Below are 19,724 nucleotides of genomic sequence, written 5' to 3'. Positions count from 1 at the left end.
TCTACGCGTCTGAGCTGCTTTTCAAAAGTGCTAGCAGTGTCCACTGAGCCCAATGGAGACTCTTCCTCACCCCACCTCCATTGAGAACAATAGAGGATTCCACCGCACCCCACTCCCCTGAGAATACTGCAGGCGGCTTGGACCCCTGATGAGAACAACGGGAGCTGCTGAGTGCTGAGCTATCTGGTAAATCTGGACACTCATTTCCACCAAGTGAGCTTCTGAAACGCCAGCCTTGGCTCCTGCTCTATGGTGCTGGTGCTTTACTGTGAGCTCGACATGCCCGTGGGGTCCTGTGGTGCTGCTCACCCCGATGCAATCGAAGGGCAGGGAAAGGAACGTTCCAAGATGGTGTCATTGATTTATTTCTGTTTTCTCAGTTACTTCTATTGTAAATGAAATAAAAAACATAGCAGATCCCTGACAAGCTGGGGGTGAAGGTGCCATGTAAATGTGAGTCATTGTCAGTGAGAGGTGCTGAAAGCAAAGATGGGAATAATTATATAAACACACTACAGGCACTCAGCTATACAAATACAAACGCGCAACGCTGCTGGAAGAAACTCCACACCTATTTGCTGCGTGGATGTTAGAAGGCAGCAGAGCTGGAACGTAGGTTTGCTTAGCGACAAGGATGGTCGCACCGTCCCCTCTGAGTAGAAACAGCTGCTCAGTATCAGAAGCTAAACTCCCCTCTGCAGTGATGCTTAGAAACACTTGACAGTGGCTGGGTAGCTGGTGGACTGGGACCACTGTCCATTTTGCTGACCAGTATTGTCTGCTTGTGCTCCCCTGTCTGTCTGCTGGTTCCCTCCTGTTGTCTCATGTCTCAGACTGTAGACTCGTTGAGGCCAGACACAATGGGGTCCTGCTCCATGTCTGGGTATCTAGGCGCTATCACAATACAGGTAGCTAATAATAATTCTAAGAAGCAGCAGCAGCATATGCCGTGGTCTGAACTATTCAGAGGACCCAGAATCATTTGCAAGATGAATGTCATTGTTACACAGGTGAGGAAAGTTACTTGCTTCACAAAGTGTGTCCAGGGAAGGGAAAGGATCACACATTTTCTCTACGTCTCCAGTCTCCTGCTCTGTTGCTGCCACCAGTGGATCTCCCCATGTACTGTGGAGTTTCATTCTGTTGAATGAAGTCATATATGTCCTCAGCCTCAGTGGTCTGGGAGCTCTGCTGGAATTCTCCTGCCACCTCTTCCAACCTTTTTTTCAGTTCTCGCCTCTCCAGGTAGTTGTCTGGAATGGCGAAACCTGCTCTGTACATCTGAGCTGCCTCCCACAGTGACTTCTGCTTGTAGAAGAGGAAATCCCCCCAGTGAAGGTAGACTGCCTGCTGACACTTCTTGCTGAGGCTGGGCATTTCACTCACGAGATTGAGATAAATCTCTTCTTGGTAGTGAGGTGTGTTTTCTCCATACATTTCAGCTAAAGCCAGCTTTGAAAATACAGACACTGGATCTTTCTGCACAGCTTTTTTGAAGGCCTCAATAGCTGCTGCCAATATTTCTTCTCTTCTGCCTGATTTGGCCTCCTCCAGTTGTTTCTTGTAGCAGACGCCAAGGTCATAGTGAAGGAGATGATAATTGGGGTTCAGAGATATTGCTCGCTCTAGAATAGAAACTGCTTTTTCTAGGAATTCTGGTAGAAAGAACATGGCTGCATTTCTCAGGACCTCAGGGTCCAGACTATTCTGGACAACATCTTCTAAGAGGACTTCGGCATGCTGTCTATCCGTCCTCTTAAGGATCTTGGCTAAATACACCTTAGCTTCATAGTTTTGCTGCTGTTCATGGATAAAGGCGCCCAACTTCTCTCTGGCTTCGTTCCAAGATACAGAATTGTGAGAGTGAATCCATGATGCGAAGGCTGCGATTGCCGACCCAGCAAGAAATTCCCCATTTGCTTCGTCTTCTCTTAATGCCATTTGGAAACACTCTGTGGCTTCTCTGCCATTGCGGAAGCCTGCTGCCAGGAGAGACCAGCCTTTCTGTGCATGTATCTCAGGGATCTGAGCTGCATATGGAGAGCGGCTGTTCAGGGAGCTGCAGATCTTTCTAACCTTGTCCAGGTAAAGCTCAACCAAATCATAGTGGGCCAAGTGATAATAGATCCAGGCATAGTTTCCGTAAATGACCAGGACCTGCCGGGGGAAGTTATCTGGGTGATCTCTTTGCAGAATCTTCTCAGCTTCTCTAAGGCTTTGCAGAGCATCTTCATATTGCCCTTGCAGGTGGCAGAGATAAGCCTGCATGGCAAGGAGCGTAGGCTGGTTCTGGTACTCAGTGTGGGCAATCCTGAGAGCCAGAGTTTGGAGGATGTGAGCTGCATCTACCTTGTCTCTGATTTCAAAGTTCCAGGTGAAGTGGCACTGGAGGGCCTGCAGCTTCTCCTTCAGACGCAGGGGGCTGCAAAGAGAGGGGGAAATGAGACTCCATCTGGGCTGAATGAATTTCCACTGCACCCTACAATCATCCTCACCACCCTGACAGGGAGCGACGCTGCCCCCCACCTCCAGTGAGTACCCCTGCTGCAGGTTTTCCCTCCAGCCCCCCCCACTGTACCCCCCCCCCCGGTTCCCTCCCCGTCCCCACCCGGCAGTGTCCTCTTTCTGGGAACAAGCACCGCACTGAACAATAGAACAACCCCCCCCTCGCCTTGCTAGACACACCGACCCCCCCCCTCCCTCCCTCCAAGCTGTCCCCGCTCTCTGGTCTGGGGCCCTGCGCGGGGGGGGGAGGGGGAGGGGTTACGTGGTCTCAGTCCAGGCTGAGCGTTCACAAGAGCCCCCCCCCCCTTCTGCAAACAGCTGGTTCCCCTCCCTGCCGCCTCCCCCGCGCTGTAGTTCCGGGCTCCTGCTCCTGCTGCTGCTGCCTTTTCTCTCTGCATCTCCCGGGCTGGTCCCGTCCCGCCCCCCGGCTGCCCCTTGGCTCCAGCTCCCCGGGGACCGGAGTTAATCCCCCCCCCCCGGGTTTGTGCGGAGGGGAGCCGGGGTTAAGGCCAGTGACTAGTCCGGTCACAGCCACAGGGAGAGGGGGCGGGGCGGGGCTCTCTCACGGCTCCTGGGTTGATGCGGAGTGAAGCCGGAGTGACAGCTGGGGGAGTTCTCCGGAAAGTGGCGGCCAGGTGAGCCCGCATGGTGAGGTGCAAACAGTCACCTGCTCTAGCCCTGTGAGTCACCAGCCTGGAGCGTCAACGGGATGCAAAATTACCGCAGATTCACCCCCCGCCCCGGAGGTCTAAACGCCGGAGATTCACAGCCCCAGAAACGCGCAGAGGAGGTGGGAAGGTGTCTGGATTGAGCCCTTGCTGGAAATGCCCCCGCGACCCCAAAGCTCCTACCTCATTGCGCTCCGCTGAGTCCCCGGCCCAGCCAGGGGGGTGGCGGCTCCTTTCACTGCACTGGTTTCCTGCCCAAGCTGGAGAAGTGCCCGGTTCTGGGGGCCAGAACGGACTGTGTCTGCTGGGACCCGCCTGCCCGGGCCGGCTGGGGAACTGCATTGCCACAGAAAGGGGGGGAGAGCCGGAGAAAAGGAAACTGAAACTTAACTTTCACTTCCACTTGTTATCTGCAGCCTGCACTCTGCCTGAACTGCTATCTGCAGCCCCATGGGTGACATGGGACTAGTTACGTGTGTGTGTGTGTGTGCCTATGCACACACACGTTTGCACATGTACAATCCTGCCTTGGGTTTCCCAGCACACAGACGGGGTCACTCACCATTATCACACCCCAGTGTGCTCCCTGCTACGCACCCCACAGCGCCACAGCCCCGGGCAGTGCACAGGTCGGCCATGTCCCGGCCTCTGGCCAGCCTTTCCCCGCCACCTTGGGGTGTTCGTGTCGCCCGGGTGGGAACAGCCTGCGCTGCCCTGAGCACAGGGGCTGCGGCTGTGTGCAGAGGCTGGGCCCATAGCACAGAGGAGCTCTCCCTCGCTCACTCCAAGGTGCCTGCACAGGGCAGTGGGCAGCCCGGCCTTGTGCTACACACGGGGACTGTGTGGCACAGCTGGCAGCCTGCCCCCGCCCCCGGCACGGGGCACTTAGCAGGGAGGAGCAGAGGGAAATGACTGAGGCAGGGCAATTAGGAAAATGTGAGAGCTTTGTACCTGCTCCCCCAGGTCTCCTCCTCCTCCTCCCCGAACCCTCCCCCAGCTTTATCGCTGCGGGGGGGCGATTTTCAAAAGTGCCCCCCTGATTTAGACACCGAGGCCCCATTGGCTGCCAGCGTGATCCATGCTCCTCAATCAAAGAAGGAGAGGCAATTCCCCCTGTGCAGTAACTGGAGATCTTCGAGATGTGTGTCCCTGTGCGTGCCCCACCACCCGCCCTGCTTTCCACTGTTTCGGGGTTCCCGTGTGGGACTTTGTGGCGGAGGAGGAACTGAGGGTGGTTTGTCTGTGCAGTGCTATATAGTCTAGTTCGGGGCACGAGGAGATGGGGGTCAAGGATGCATGAGGGGGTTACATGGAGCATGAACAGGTTACAGAAGAACGGCCATATTGGGTCAGACCAATGGTCCATCGAGCCCAGTATCCTGTCTTCTGATAGCAGCCAATGCCAGGTGCTTCAGAGGGAATGGACAGAACAGGGAATCATCACAAGGTCCATCCCCTGTCGTCCAGTCCCAGCTTCTGGCAAACAGAGGCAAGTTAGACTCAGAGCTTGGTGTTGCATCCCTGCCCATCCTGGCTAATAGCCCTTGATGGACTTGACCTCCATGAACTTACCTAGTTCTTTCTGGAACCCTGTTATTGTTTTGGCCTCACAACATCCCCTGGCAACCTGTTCCACAGGTTGACTGTACCTTATATAAAGTACTTCCTGATGCCTATTAATTTCATTGGGTGAACCCTAGTTTTTGTGTTATGTAAAGGACTAAATAACACTTCCTTATTCACTTTCTCCACAGCAGTCAAGATTTTATAGACCTTTTTCATATTCCTCCCTTAGCCATCTCTTTTCCAAGCTGAAAACTCCCAGTTTTTTTAATCTCTCCTCATATGGAAGCTGTTTCATATCCCTAAGCATTGTTGTTGCCCTTATATCTATTTTGAGCTGGGGCAACCAGATCTGCAGGCAGTATTTAAGATGTGGGCGTGCCATGGATTTATATAGAGGCATTATCGTATTTTCTATTTGATCCATCCCTGTCCTAATGGTTCCTAACATTCTGTCAGCTTTTTTTTGACTGCCATTGCACATTGAGCAGATACTTTCAGAGAAGTATCTACAATGACTCCAAAGTCTTTCTTGAGTGGTAACAGTTAACTTAGAGCCCATCATTTTGTATGTGTAGTTGAGATTATGTTTTCCAATTTGCATGACTTTGCATTTATCAACATTGAATTTCATCTGCCATTTTGTTGCCCAGTCACCCCATTTTGTGAGATCCCTTTAACTCTTCTCAGTCAGCTTTGGACTTAACTATCTTGAGTAATTTTGTATCATCTGCAAACTTTACCACATCACTGTTTACCTCTTTTTCCAGATATTTTATGAATATGCAGAAGAGTACTGGTCCCAGTACTGACCCCTGGGGAAAACAACTATTTGCCTCTCTCCATTCTAAAAACTGACCATTTATTCCTACCATTTGTTTCCTGTCTTTTAATCAGTTATTGATCCATGAGAGGATCTTCCTTCTTATCCCATGACAACTTACTTTGCTTAAGAGCCTTTGGTAAGGGACCTTGTCAAAGGCTTTCTGTCAGATCCCCTGGATCAGCCTTGTCTTTGTTGACCTCCTCAAGAATTCTAATAGATTGGTGAGGCATGATTTTCCCTTTACAAAACCCATGTTGACTCTTCCCCAAGAAATAGGATGTATTAGCAGGAGTGTTGTAAGCAAGACACAAGAAGTAATTTCTCTGCTCTACTCCACATTGATACAGCTTCAAATGGGGCATTGTGTCCAGTTCTGGGGACCACATTTCAGGAAAGATGTGGACAAATTGGAGAAAGTCCAGAGGAGGTAACAAAAATGATTAAACGTCTATAAAACATGACATGAAAAACTGGGTTTAATCTGGAGAAGAGAAGACTGAGAGGGGACATTATAACAGTTTTCAAGTACATAAAAGATTGTTGCAAGGAGGAGGGAGAAAAATTGTTCTTGTTAACCTCTGAGGATAGGATAAGAATCAAAGGACTTAAATTGCAGCAAGGGTGATTTAGGTTGGATATTAGAAAAAACTTCCTAACTGTCCATGTGGTTATGCACTGGAATAAATTGCCTAGGGAGTGTGATGGGGCGGTCACCTCTCACTGACAGAAATGGGGTTAAAAGCAGCCCTACAGAGGGTGCGCCGTAGGCAGCCAATTAGAAAGGGGCTGAGAGGAGCAGCCAATCATGGCCCAGCAGGCTCATATAAGAAAGGCTGCAAGGCATAGCAGAGTTCAGTAGCTGAACAGAGCTTGAGGGGAGAAGACCAGGCTCTGAGCCGGGCGAAGGAGCGCCAGCACCTGGGATAGAGCAGTGCTGCAAGCAGGGGCCGGGGGAGCTAGAGAGAGCCCCGGGCTGGCTGCTACGGCCTGCAGGCTGAGGACCTGAGATATGGGCAGAAAAGCGTGTTGCAGCTGCATGGGAAGTGGCCCTGGGACAATGGACTGCAGCTGCCACTGGAGGAGTGGCTGGACAAAGACTGTGGGTCCCCCGGAAGGGGGGAACACAGTGTGGAACAGCCAGAGGGCAGTGTCACTGAAGAGGACTCTGCAGTTCTGGGAGTGGCATGGGTCCTGGAACAAAAGTGATGGCGACAAGACACCACCAGAGGAGGGTGCCCTAGTGAGTAGAGCTAATTCCCATGACAGCCAGTAGGAGGCACTAGAGTGGTGAATCCCATCCCGTCACAGGGAGGTTGTGAAATCTCCGTCAAAGAGCAGGTTAGACAATCCCCTGTCAGGGATGGTCTAGATAATACTTAGTCCTGCCTTGAGTGCAGGGCACTGAACTAGAAGAACTTTCAAGGTCCCTTCCAGTTCTATGATTCTACAAAATCATTTTCTTCTATATGTGATAATTCTGTTCCTCATTATAGTTTCAAAGACTTTGCCTGGTAGTGAAGTGAGGCTTACCAGACTGTAATTGCCAGGATTGCCTCTGGAGCTTTTTTAGAAATTGGTGCCACATTAGCTATCCTCCGCTCATCTTGCACAGAGGCTGGTTTAAATGACTGGGGGCCCCTGACCCGTGGACCCAACCGGCCCCCCGTCCCTTCTCCGTAAGCCAGCTGCACAATCTGCAGCCGGTCCGCTTCCAAACCACGCCAAGGAAACATCTCTATACGCTCGTGCTCCACACCCTTCACTTCCTCACCCTCGTGTCCTGCCCCGACACAAAGTGGCGGGACCTCCTGCCACCTCTGGAGGGTGAGGAGCCCCAGTGGGCCAGCCTATACTCCACCCTGGTCCCAAGGCCCGCCGGGGATATCAGTTAGCAGCTCCTTCATGGGGCTGTGAGCACGGGCGTGTATTTGGCGTGGTTCACCCCTGTCCCAGACACCTGCCCCTTCTGCGGTGCGAGGGAGACCCTGGCTCACGTTTACTTAGAGTGCGCCAGGTTGCAGCCCCTATATCGGCTTCTCACGAATATACTGTTGCGTTTCTGGCTGCACTTTTCCCCTCACCTCCTTCTCTATGCACTCCCTATCCGTGGCCCCACAAAGTCACGGGACCTCCTGGTCAACCTCCTCCTCGCCCTGGCTAAAATGGCCATCTACGCGACCAGGGAGAGGAGGCTGGCCAATGGAGACTCCTGTGACTGTGGGGCTTGTTTCCGATCCTCTGTCCGTTCACGTATCCGGGCAGAGTTCCTCTGGGTGGTGTCCACTGGCTCCCTTGATGCCTTCGAGGAGCAGTGGGCGCTGTCCGGGGTTCTCTGCTCTGTGTCCCCATCAGGCTCCCTTCTTTTGACCCTCTGACTGCACTCCTGTCCCTGTTCTTTTATTAGTTCTCCCCCGAACTCAGTTGGGTTTTCTGGTCCTGTAGATCCTCCCCTTAGGCTGGAGAGGGGGGGGGGTCCTTTAGCAGTGGGCGGGCTTCCACCCGCCCACTTCCCGGAAGCCAATAGATACAGACGTAGTTTTTAGAATTGTACCTTTTAATTTCTGTTTAACTAGCATCCTCATTTTTGTGTAGTTCCCCTTTCTGAAATTAAATGCTCCTGTGTTGGATTTCTTTGGTGGTCTCCTCCCCCCAGAGATGTTAAATGTAATTATTTTATGGATGCTATTACAAAGCGGTTGAGCGATATTCACCTCTTGGACCGGATCCTGTGCTCCGTTTAGAACTAAATCAAGCATGTAGAAGCACTCATCCCAGACTCTAGGGAGCTGGGGATAAAAATCTCGGAGCAGAAGGAATTCTGGCCCTTTTATCCTGTGTGGATTCTCAGGGGCAAAGATTCCTAAACACAAGCAAGAGATGCGCAGGACTAACCGGGGTTAGCCCTAATGGACATATCGAGCTGGCATATTTCAGCAGCTCTAGCACCATGTGAATCCTAAGACTGCACCATGTTCTGTGTGTATGGTTATTTGGTCCTGCTAGTGAAGGCAGGGGGCTGGATTTGATGACCTTTCAAGGTCCCTTCCAGTTCTAGGAGATAGGATATCTCCATTCATTTAAATGTAAATTTGTTTTTACCTTGTAAATAATGCTCTTATTTCTTTTTCCTGGTTAATAAATTCTAGTTTACTAGAGAAATGTCTACAAGTGGTGTCTTGGGTGGGAGATCTAAGGTGCAAATTGAGCTGGGTGTCAGTGCCTGGTCCTTTGTGAGTAAGACTAACCTGAATATTTTGTGATCTTTGCTGTAAAGCGACCATGTACCGCAGAGCAAGCTTGCCTGGATTGCGAGATAGAGCGGAATGCCCCAGGGGAGTGTCTGTGGCCCCACGGTAAAGCTGCCTAGAGGCTGAGGGGTTCAAACTTGTCACTTGGTTGGTGAAATCGAAGTATAGAATTCCCAGCCAGTTTGGGGTTTGTGCTGTGGGTTTTAAAAGTCTGCCCTAGGCCGGTATTCTCACTCGTGAGCCATCCAGCCGGTGTGACAATAAATACGCTTCCCTGTGGCCCTGGGGAGCCACCTCCAGGCTCCCGTTGTTGGTGTCTCGAGGCCTGAGTGAACCAAAGTTCTTCCATTTTGTGAACTTTAACCAACCTAAAATGCTAACAGCCAGAAAGCAAAAATTTGTAACCGCCAGCTCTTTAGCTAGCAGCTGCAGTACAGCTCGAACCAGCAAAAAGCGGTAGTGAGAAGGGGGAGAAGGGGGGAGGGGGGAAGTCTGCATGTGTCTGTGTCGTGAAGGCCAGAGATAAACATGCAGACGGGAAAGTTTCTAACAAGCTACAATTTATTGCCTAATGTAACTGCTGCAAGGGAAGGGAGGAAGGGAAAAAAGGGAAAAACCCAAGGCTAATACAGACAACTTGGAATATAAAAAGGGGAACTTGCTTGTATCGGTGTGCTTGATTTGAAATACTGCTTCTCCTGGTGCCTATTTCGAGATCTCGAATAAACTTGGTTTGCTTCTCCACCCTGGTGTGTTAATTAGTGCAATGCACACCGGGCAACGAACCCCGCTGTTGCCCCCTTGGGCCCTCTGGGCCGGCAACACCATGGCACATGGGGGCTTGGGGCTCCGATGGACACAGTTCTCCATAGCCCTGCAGAGCCACCCATGTGACTGGCACAGCCTCCATCCCTGACACAGAGGGTCGCTCAGGCCTGCATTGCCCTGCCCTCACCAGCCACGCTGCCAAGGAGTGAAGTTTTCCGCAGCCATTTTGGCTGCTATCTCCCATTACTCTCAGTGGGGCGGAAGCCAGCAAGATGGCTGCCATTTCCCTACAGGCTGTCTGCATGTGGCAGGGAAGTTGCCTGTAATGAAGAGAGCAGCCATCTCCGACTGTGTTCAGTGAGACCGAAGCCCCGCATAGCAAAGTGACCACCTATGTTGGATGGAAGAAAGGGGGGAAAACCACAGGAGAATTAAGTTATGGGTGGTCACCATAAGGGCCAAATCAATGAAATAAGGGACCGTCCTATAAAATAAAGAATGGGTGGTCACCCTGATGCTCAGAGGCAAAATGTTTGGCACTCCATGAGGGTGGGCTTGGGGCTACCCAGGACACTGTTAGGTCTCAGGGGGTGTGAGGAGCAGCAGACCCTGTAAAGGGAGGCTGGGGAGGCTAAGGGGTGGGGGCAGATTTAAGGTTTGCAGGGAAAGTGGGTAGGAGGCAGGAGCGGGACAGGAAAGGGGCTGGTGGTGGGGGTGAAAGACTAGGGATGGGATGGGAGAGAGATGGAGGGGATCAGCTGGCATGTCCCCTCCCCTGGAGGCATGGAGGAGCAGGAAAGCCCATGCGAGCAGCTGTGGGGAAGGACACATTTTTGCCTGTGTGTTAAGACTGGATTTTGACCCTTCAGAGAGCGCACACACTTCAGGGGTACGGGGTTTCCCCCTAAAGCATCAACACCAGAAGGCCAATAGCCCCCCCAACATCCATAGATTTAGGAAACCTCATGACTTTTACACCCATCTCATGATTTGGTGGGGGTTGGGGGGCCCTGGCTTCATGATTTTTGCACAGGGGGTGGGGACTGGGAATAATGCATCAGTCACTTCAGATGTAGAGTTTCCTTGCAGGTGGCAGAGTCCCCCAGCTCGGCTAACCGGGGAAGCCCCCTCTCTCTCCTAGAATCATAGACTAGAATCTCAGGGTTGGAAGGGACCTCAGGAGGAATCTAGTCCAACCCCCTGCTCAAAGCAGGACCAATCCCCAACTAAATCATCCCAGCCAGGGCTTTGTCAAGCCTGACCTTAAAAACCTCTAAGGAAGGAGATTCCACCACCTCCCTAGACGATCTCTCTCCAGCCAGCCATTCCCAGTCTCTGACAAACAGAGGCTAGGGACACCATTCCTTACCCATCCTGGCTAATAGCCATTAATGGACTTAACCTCCATGAATTTATCCAGTTCTCTTTTAAACCCTGTTATAATCCAGCCTTCACAACCTCCTCAGGCAAGGAGTTCCACAAGTTGACTGTGCGCTGCGTGAAGAAGAACTTCCTTTGATTTGTTTTAAACCTGCTGCCTATTAATTTCATTTGGTGGCCTCCAGTTCTTATATTATGGGAACAAGTAAATAACTTTTCCTTATTCACTTTCTCCACATCACTCGTTATTTTATAGACCTCTATCATATCCCCTCTTAGTCTCCTCTTTTCCAAGCTTCCAAGTTTGCCTTCCCCCTTCTGTGCTCCCTTGATTGTATTTTCAGGGTAGGCTGAGGGTCAACCTAAGAGGTGATCCTCCACCAAACAAAGCCTCCCAGGCCTGTCGATGTATTTGGAGCAGTCGGGCCCGTTCTGCAAGAGTGCAGTGAAGAGCCAGCTGATCGGGCCAAGGACTGCTTTGCTTACAAGCCAGTCTGGGTAAAACCTGCAGCTATGCTGTGAGCGCCCTGTGCGCGTCCATTGGTGCTGGGAGCCGAGGAGGGGTGGGCAGGGAGGCAGGAAGGGAGGAGACGCTAAGCAGGTTTTGGGGGATTGCAGGGTGATGCAGAAGAGAGGTGAGCAATATTCCTTAGCTCATGGGCGACAGGTGCACCCCCTGCCCCGCCTCTGCTGCCCGAGGCCCTGTCCCCACTGTGCCACTTCTGCCCCCCCCCGCCCCGCTCTCTCTGGCCAGGGCCAATAAAATCTGGAACCCCGACCGGCGCCTGGAGCAGCCTCAAAGCCCGGCCGGCCCCTGGAGCAGTCTGGAGGAGACCTGAGCCCTGGCCGGCGAGCTGATCTTTGGTCCCGGGGTTGCAGCAGGGGACATTAGCAGAGGTTTGGGGAGACTTAGCCTCCCTCAGTCTTCATTACCTGCCACCCATGCCTTAGCTGAGGGGGTGGGGTGGGGTGGGGGGGAGAGCCCAATCTGCTCCGACGAGAGCAGACAGGAGGATTCCTGACTAGGGGGACTGAGGGACAACCTGCTGCCCCTCCCTGCATGCTGAGTGCGCTCCCTTTCCCCCTGCAAATCCCTCTCTCCGACCTCCAGGAAGCCTCTCTGCGTCCATCCCGTTCGCAGCGAGAGCTCGGCTCCTCCTTGCGCTGGGACCCTCGTCCGATGGACTGAGTGTGTCTGACACAGGGGCCTTTCTGCTCCCGCTGTCGTCAGCGGCAACCCCACCCGCTGCCCTGATTTCAGCAGGATCAGGAACTTGGGTAGTGGTGGAGAAAGTGGGGACTCCATTTCCTCGCATGCCAAGGTCACTGGGTACCCCTCCCCCCCCGATTTCTCCCCTTTCCCCCCGCAGCAGGGAGTTGTCAAGGGTCTTGAAAACTCAGCCAGTCCCAGTGGACCTGCAGAAAAGTTTCTTGAAGCTGCCTGTGATGGGGTGTCCACCCCAGACAAGGCCTGAAGGGGTCAATTAGGTAATGACGCCTAGGCTGCCCCCGGAGGAAACCCAGGCACAGCTAGGGGCTAGCTGCTGACTGGGGGAGAAGCTGTCCGGCTCTCTGAAGGGAGGAAGTTGGTCGGCTGCAAGGAGGAAAGCAGCAGTGCTGCTCCCGGGTGCGAGGGGGGAGAGCAGGAAGCTGTGGGGACGGAGCCAGAGCCATCTCGGTGTAAGGGGGCTGCTGGCCCCTCACGGAAACTGAGTGGGGCTGTTTAGCTGCCCTCTGCCAATACGGGGGAAGGGCCACGGAGAAATCAGAATCCTGAGACTGACAGTCCCTGGGGCCAATGGGGAGGGCCAATACTCCAGGTCGGGCTGATTGACAGGGCAGGCAGGCCAATGAGGGAGTCAGGAGCCCGGGGTCCCGTCCTCCCTGTGAGTGGGAGCTGCCTGAGCCAGGGCAGGGCTGAGCTAAGGGGAGAGCAGCCGCCAGAGCTGGAGCAGCCAGAGGGGCTGGAGTTGGGGAGCTGGAGCCGGAGCAGCCCGGGGGTGGGGGGTGCTGGAGCCGGAGCAGCCCGGGGGTGGGGGGTGCTGGAGCCGGAGCAGCCTGGGGGTGGGGGGCGCTGGAGCCGGAGCAGCCAGAGGGGCTGGGGGTGCTGGAGCCGGAGCAGCCCGGGGGTGGGGGGCGCTGGAGCTGGTGCAGCCAGAGGGGCTGGGGGTGCTGGAGCCGGAGCAGCCTGGGGGTGGGGGTGCTGGAGCCGGAGCAGCCCGGGGGTGGGGGGCGCTGGAGCCGGTGCAGCCAGAGGGGCTGGGGGTGCTGGAGCCGGAGCAGCCTGGGGGTGGGGGTGCTGGAGCCGGAGCAACCCGGGGGTGGGGGGCACTGGAGCCGGAGCAGCCAGAGAGGCCAGGGGCGCTGGAGCCGGAGCAGCCCGGGGATGGGGGGCGCTGGAGCTGGAGCAGCCCGGGGGTGGGGGCACTTACACAGGGGAGGAGCAGGTAGGGCTGGGAGAGGAATACCCCATAGCTGCTAGGTTGAGGGTCGCTGGACGGGCACCCGGGGCAGAGGGCGGGCCGGGTTCCCCTTCCAGTCCCTGCTGGTGTGACACACTCGGGAGAACCCCTTGGGGCGGCGGGGGCCGTCTGGAGCAGACTGCAATGACCCCTGGCAGGGGGCAGAACGTTAACAGGACGTGGTCGGGGGGCTCAGGGAGAGGGAGACCCAGTGGCTCGACGGGCGGAGTAACCGCGGGAAGGGGCGTCCGAGCTAATTCCCCAGATGAGCCAGAAGAAGGTGCCGCCGATGGGTGAGTAGTGCCGACCCCATCACGCCACCTCAGCTCTCCGCTGTGCCCACAAAATGGTCACTCTGGTCCCCATAAAACTGCCTGAACCCCCTTAGCTGGCTCCGCGGGGCTCCTTTCCGGCTCTCACTGGCGACACATCCAGCCGCAAACAGCAGCTGGGAGGGGCCCCCAACCCTGGGCAGCCCCAGGGCAGGTGCCTGCTCACTGCCCGTGTTTGCTGTGGAACAGGATTGTGGCTGGAAGCAGGGCACCTGCTCTGCGTGGGAAGCAGCCCCCCAACCCGCTAAGAGCTTTCTTCTGTTTTGCCCCTTCCCCCACTCCCTGTGGATGTACGCCTCGTCCCCTCCAGCGCCCCCCCGACAGGGCAAACCTGCCACTTCCCACCCCTCTCTCACTCCCACCCGGCCTGCCCTGGCTGTTTGCCGGTCCCTTCATCGCAGCGCAGAGGGGCCCGTGGTGTTTGGCCGTGCCTGGCCAACCGGCAGCGCTGAGGCAAGCGTCTTCCCCTGCACCTGATGGGGTCCCTGTGCCTGAGGGGTTGGAGCGCACAGGACCTCTGGGAGGGCTTTGGAAGATGCCAGGTAAGGAGCATTTACCCACGCCCCTGCCCCACCCCTTTGTCCACCTCACCCACCTGGGAGCTTAGGGTCCTTTATGGTAATCTCTGGAGTGCCCAGCAGACCTCAAAGATACTCCCTTAGCTGTCTAAGTGTCTATGGCTGCTTTTCAAAAGTGCTAGCAGTGTCCACTGAGCCCAATGGAGACTCTTCCTCACCCCACCTCCATTGAGAACAATAGAGGATTCCACTGCACCCCACTCCCCTGAGAATACTGCAGGCTGCTTGGACCCCTGATGAGAACAACGGGAGCTGCTGGGTGCTGAGCTATCTGGTAAATCTGGACACTCATTTCCACCAAGTGAGCTTCTGAAACGCCAGCCTTGGCTCCTGCTCTATGGTGCTGGTGCTTTACTGTGAGCTCGACGTGCCCGTGGGGTCCTGTGGTGCTGCTCACCCCGATGCAATCGAAGGGCAGGGAAAGGAACGTTCCAAGATGGTGTCATTGATTTATTTCTGTTTTCTCAGTTACTTCTATTGTAAATGAAATAAAAAACATAGCAGATCCCTGACAAGCTGGGGGTGAAGGTGCCATGTAAATGTGAGTCATTGTCAGTGAGAGGTGCTGAAAGCAAAGATGGGAATCATGATATAGACACACTACAGGCACTCAGCTATACAAATACAAACGCGCAACGCTGCTGGAAGAAACTCCACACCTATTTGCTGCGTGGATGTTAGAAGGCAGCAGAGCTGGAACGTAGGTTTGCTTAGAGACAAGGATGGTCGCACCGTCCCCTCTGAGTAGAAACAGCTGCTCAGTATCAGAAGCTAAACTCTCCTCTGCAGTGATGCTTAGAAACACTTGACAGTGGCTGGGTAGCTGGTGGGCTGGGACCACTGTCCATTTTGCTGACCAGTATTGTCTGCCTGTGCTCCCCTGTCTGTCTGCTGGTTCCCTCCTGTTGTCTCATGTCACAGACTGTAGACTCGTTGAGGCCAGACACAATGGGGTCCTGCTCCATGTCTGGGTTGCTAGGCGCTATCACAATACAGGTAGCTAATAATAATTCTAAGAAGCAGCAGCAGCACGTGCCGTGGTCTGAACTATTCAGGGGACTCAGAATCATTTGCAACATGAATGTCATTGTTACACAGGTGAGGAAAGTGACTCGCTTCACAAAGTGTGTCCACGAAAGGGAAAGGATCACACATTTTCTCTACGTCTCCAGTCTCCTGCTCTGTTGCTGCCACCAGTGGATCTCCCCATGTACTGTGGAGTTTCATGCTGTTGAATGAAGTCATGTATGTCCTCAGCCTCAGTGGTCTGGGAGCTCTGCTGGAATTCTCCTGCCACCTCTTCCAACCTTTTTTTCAGTTGTTGCCTCTCCAGGTACTTGTCTGGAATGGCGAAACCTGCTTTGTACATCTGAGCTGCCTCCCACAGTGACTTCTGCTTGTAGAAGAGGAAATCCCCCCAGTGAAGGTAGACCGCCTGCTGACACTTCTTGCTGAGGCTGGGCATTTCACTCATGAGATTGAGATAAATCTCTTCTTGGTAGTGAGGTGTGCTTTCTCCATACATTTCAGCTAAAGCCAGTTTTGAAAATACAGACACTGGATCTTTCTGCACAGCTTTTTTGAAGGCCTCAATAGCTGCTGCCAATATTTCTTCTCTTCTGCCTGATTTGGCCTCCTCCAGTTGTTTCTTGTAGCAGACGCCAAGGTCATAGTGAAGGAGATGATAATTGGGGTTCAGAGATATTGCTCGCTCTAGAATAGAAACTGCTTTTTCTAGGAATTCTGGTAGAAAGAACATGGCTGCATTTCTCAGGACCTCAGGGTCCAGACTATTCTGGACAACATCTTCTAAGAGGGCTTCGGCTTGCTGTCTATCCGTCCTCTTAAGGATCTTGGCTAAATACACCTTAGCTTCATAGTTTTGCTGCTGTTCATGGATAATGGCGCCCAACTTCTCTCTGGCTTCGTTCCAAGATACAGAATTGTATGAATGAATCCATGATGCGAAGGCTGCGATTGCCGACCCAGCAAGAAATTCCCCATTTGCTTCGTCTTCTCTTAATGCCATTTGGAAACACTTTGTGGCTTCTCTGCCATTGCGGAAGCCTGCTGCCAGGAGAGACCAGCCTTTCTGTGCATGTATCTCAGGGATCTGAGCTGCATATGGAGAGAGGCTGTTCAGGGAGCTGCAGATCTTTCTAACCTTGTCCAGGTAAAGCTCAACCAAATCATAGTGGGCCAAGTGATAATAGATCCAGGCGTAGTTTCCGTAAATGACCAGGACCTGCCGGGGGAAGTTATCTGGGTGATCTCTTTGCAGAATCTCCTCGGCTTCTCTAAGGCTTTGCAGAGCGTCTTCATATTGTCCTTGCAGGTGGCAGAGATAAGCCTGCATGGCAAGGAGTGTGGCTTGGTTCTGGTACTGAGTGTGGGCAATCCTGAGAGCCAGAGTTTGGAGGAGGTGAGCTGCATCTACCTTGTCTCTGATTTCAAAGTTCCAGGTGAAGTGGCACTGGAGGGCCTGCAGCTTCTCCTTCAGACGCAGGGGGCTGCAAAGAGAGGGGGAAATGAGACTCCATCTGGGCTGAATGAATTTCCACTGCACCCTACAATCATCCTCACCACCATGACAGGGAGCGACACTGCCCCCCACCTCCAGTGAGTACCCCCCCTGCAGGTACCCCCTCCAGCCCCCCGCCTCTGTACCCCCCCGGTTCCCTCCCCCTCCCCACCCGGCAGTGTCCTCTTTCTGGGAACAAGCACGGCACTGAACAATAGAACAACCCCCCCCCGCGCCTTGCTAGACACACCGACCCCCCCCCCGCCCTCCCTCCAAGCTGTCCCCGCTCTCTGGTCTGGGGCCCTGCGCGGGGGGGGAGGGGGAGGGGGAGGGTTAACGTGGGCTCAGTCCAGGCTGAGCGTTCACAAGAGCCCCCCCCCCTTCTGCAAACAGCTGGTTCCCCTCCCTGCAGCCTCCCCCGCGCTGTAGCTCCGGGCTCCTGCTGCTGCTGCTGCTGCTGCTGCCGCCTTTTCTCTCTGCATCTCCCGGGCTGGTCCCGTCCCGCCCCCCGGCTGCCCCTTGGCTCCAGCTCCCCGGGAATCGGAGTTAATCCCCCCCCGCGGGTTTGTGCGGAGGGGAGCCGGAGTTAAGGCCACTGACTAGTCCGGTCACAGCCACAGGGAGAGGGGGAGGGGCGGGGCTCTCTCACGGCTCCTGGGTTGATGCGGAGTGAAGCCGGAGTGACAGCTGGCCCGAGCGGGGAGTTCTCCGGAAAGTGGCGGCCCGGTGAGCCCGCAGGGTGAGGTGCAAACAGTGACCTGCTCTAGCCCTGTGAGTCACCAGCCTGGAGCGTCAACGGGATGCAAAATTACCGCAGATTCACCCCGCCCCGGAGGTCTGAACGCCGGAGATTCACAGCCCCAGAGACGCGCAGAGGGGGTGGGAAGGTGTCTGGGCTGAGCCCTTGCTGGAAATGCCCCCCCCCGCCCCGCGACCCCAAAGCTCCTACCTCATTGCGATCCACTGAGTCCCTGGCCCAGCCAGGGGGGTGGCGGCTGCTTTCCCCGCACTGGTTTCCTGCCCAACCCGGAGAAGTGCCCGGTTCTGGGAGAGACCCGAGTTGTGTCGGGGGCCAGAGCGGACTGTGTCTGCTGGGACCCGCCTGCCCCTTTATAGCCCGCCTGGGCTGCGAGCCGGGGAGCCCCCCGGGCCGGCTGGGGAACTGCATTGCCACAGAAAGGGGAGGGAGAGCCGGGGAAAAGGAAACTGAAACTTAACTTTCACTTCCACTTGTCATCTGCAGCCTGCACTCTGCCTGAACTGCCCTCTGCAGCCCCGTGTGTGTGTGTGTTTGTGTCTATGCACACACACGTTTGCACATGTACAATCCTGGAAATTTATATGATGAGGTATTGAAACAAGGATTAGTTTTTAATTAAAAGCAATCTTTCTGGCTTTTTTGGCTGCAAAATCATTAATAATGTCATCGTATGACAAAGACAAAGTGTTGTCTTGTTTGATTGCAAGAATAGCAAGACCAGTCAAGTGTTCCTGACTCCTTGTAGAGCGGAGATAGTTTTTAATGAGCTTTAGTTTTGAGAAACTCCGTTCTCCTGATGCTACTGTTACAGGAATTGTCAGTAGAATATGAGTGGCAATGTACACATTAGGATATATGTCAACAAGTTTGCTGGTATGAGTAAACTGTACAATGTCCATTATCGGTTTTGCATGTGGCAACATTGATGACAGTGTACTCAATTCTTCGTACAGTTCAAGTCCATTTAAATCAAAACGATCGCCGTGCTTCAGGAGGCTCTCTAGGTCAGGGGTCCACAACGCGGTGCCTGCGGGTGCCATGGCGCCTGCAGGGGCCTCTCAGTGCACATGCGTACTGGCTGGCAGACGAGCATCTGCCGAAATGCCGCCAAAATTTGGCGGCATTTTGGCGGCGACGCCCTCTGGATGATGCCCCTTGCCACCGATAAGCAGCGTCATCCAGAGGCGTCGCCGCTGAAATGCCACCGAATTTCAGCGGATGCTCGTCCACTGCCACGGTAAAAGGTTGGGGACCACTGCTCTAGGTTCTTGCACTTTGTCATTAGTTGCTCTTGTTTTCCTATTTCGTTGAATTTAGTCCTGCTCAGCCCGCTACCAGCTAAGTGAATGGAACCCCAGGGCCGACAGCGGGTTGAGTGGCTCAGCCAGGGTCTCAGCTGCCGGCCTGCTCAGCCCGCTGCCAGCCTGGGGTTCCTTGGGGGTCCCCAGGCCAGCAGTGGGTGCTGAGTGGGGCCGGCGGCCGGGACCCAGGGTGGCACATTGGGGAAAAAAATTGCCGATCCCCCACATCAGACAGCTTGAGAAGCACTGACCTAGCTCATCCCTGGCAGGTGTTTGTCCAACCTGCTCTGAAAAATCTCCAACGACAGGGATTCCACAACCTCCCTGGGCAATTTATTCCAGTGCTTAACCACCCTGACAGGTAGGAAGTTTTTCCTCGTGTCCAACCTAAACCTCCCTTGCTGCAGTTTAAGCCCATTGCTTCTTGTCCTGTCCGCGGAGGTAAGAAAAAAGAAATGTTCTCCCTCCTCCTTGTAACAACCTTTTCTGTCTCATGTCAATACAGGAGTCTTTTCCCGCAGCCCATCACTAGGTGTCAGGGGAGAGCGCGTTCACTCCCTGCTCACATAACCCCTGGGCGCTGCCGACAGGGAGGGGTTCGGCGGGTTGACAGGCCTGTGGGGAACGCGGCTCCCTCCCACCAGCCAGGCCCCCCGTGACTGAACCCTGCAGGAGCCTGCAGAGACCAGGCCTGAGGGGCAGACGCGGCCCTGCCTCTATCCCCCCCACCCCTGCAACCCTCTGCAGGGCCCCACAGAGCCAGGACCAGCCCCACCACAGCAGTGTGGGGGGGGGGGAGGGGGGCGGGGGGG

The 19,724-nt window shown here is 54.5% G+C and overlaps 2 protein-coding genes across 2 annotated transcripts; both read right to left on the bottom strand.

Annotated features, from left to right (window-relative positions):
- Window positions 1-349: 349 nt before the first annotated feature.
- On the bottom strand, window positions 350-18,035 carry LOC123354614 (interferon-induced protein with tetratricopeptide repeats 2-like). Its single transcript, XM_044996733.1, has 3 exons — window positions 17,878-18,035; window positions 3,357-3,433; window positions 350-2,422 (listed from the first exon to the last, which is right to left on the bottom strand). Exons 2-3 carry the CDS (start codon window positions 3,359-3,361, stop codon window positions 1,060-1,062), a joined length of 1,368 nt encoding a protein of 455 aa, XP_044852668.1. The 5' UTR covers window positions 3,362-3,433; window positions 17,878-18,035; the 3' UTR covers window positions 350-1,059.
- LOC123354604 (interferon-induced protein with tetratricopeptide repeats 2-like) lies at window positions 14,768-17,932 on the bottom strand. Its single transcript, XM_044996724.1, has 2 exons — window positions 17,801-17,932; window positions 14,768-16,840 (listed from the first exon to the last, which is right to left on the bottom strand). Exons 1-2 carry the CDS (start codon window positions 17,803-17,805, stop codon window positions 15,478-15,480), a joined length of 1,368 nt encoding a protein of 455 aa, XP_044852659.1. The 5' UTR covers window positions 17,806-17,932; the 3' UTR covers window positions 14,768-15,477.
- Window positions 18,036-19,724: the final 1,689 nt, after the last annotated feature.

The sequence above is a fragment of the Mauremys mutica genome, chromosome 1, assembly GCF_020497125.1.
Source record: "Mauremys mutica isolate MM-2020 ecotype Southern chromosome 1, ASM2049712v1, whole genome shotgun sequence".
NCBI classification, from domain to species: domain Eukaryota; kingdom Metazoa; phylum Chordata; order Testudines; family Geoemydidae; genus Mauremys; species Mauremys mutica.
Note: the sequence above shows the minus strand (reverse complement) of the source record. Positions and strands in the feature narration are given on the sequence as shown.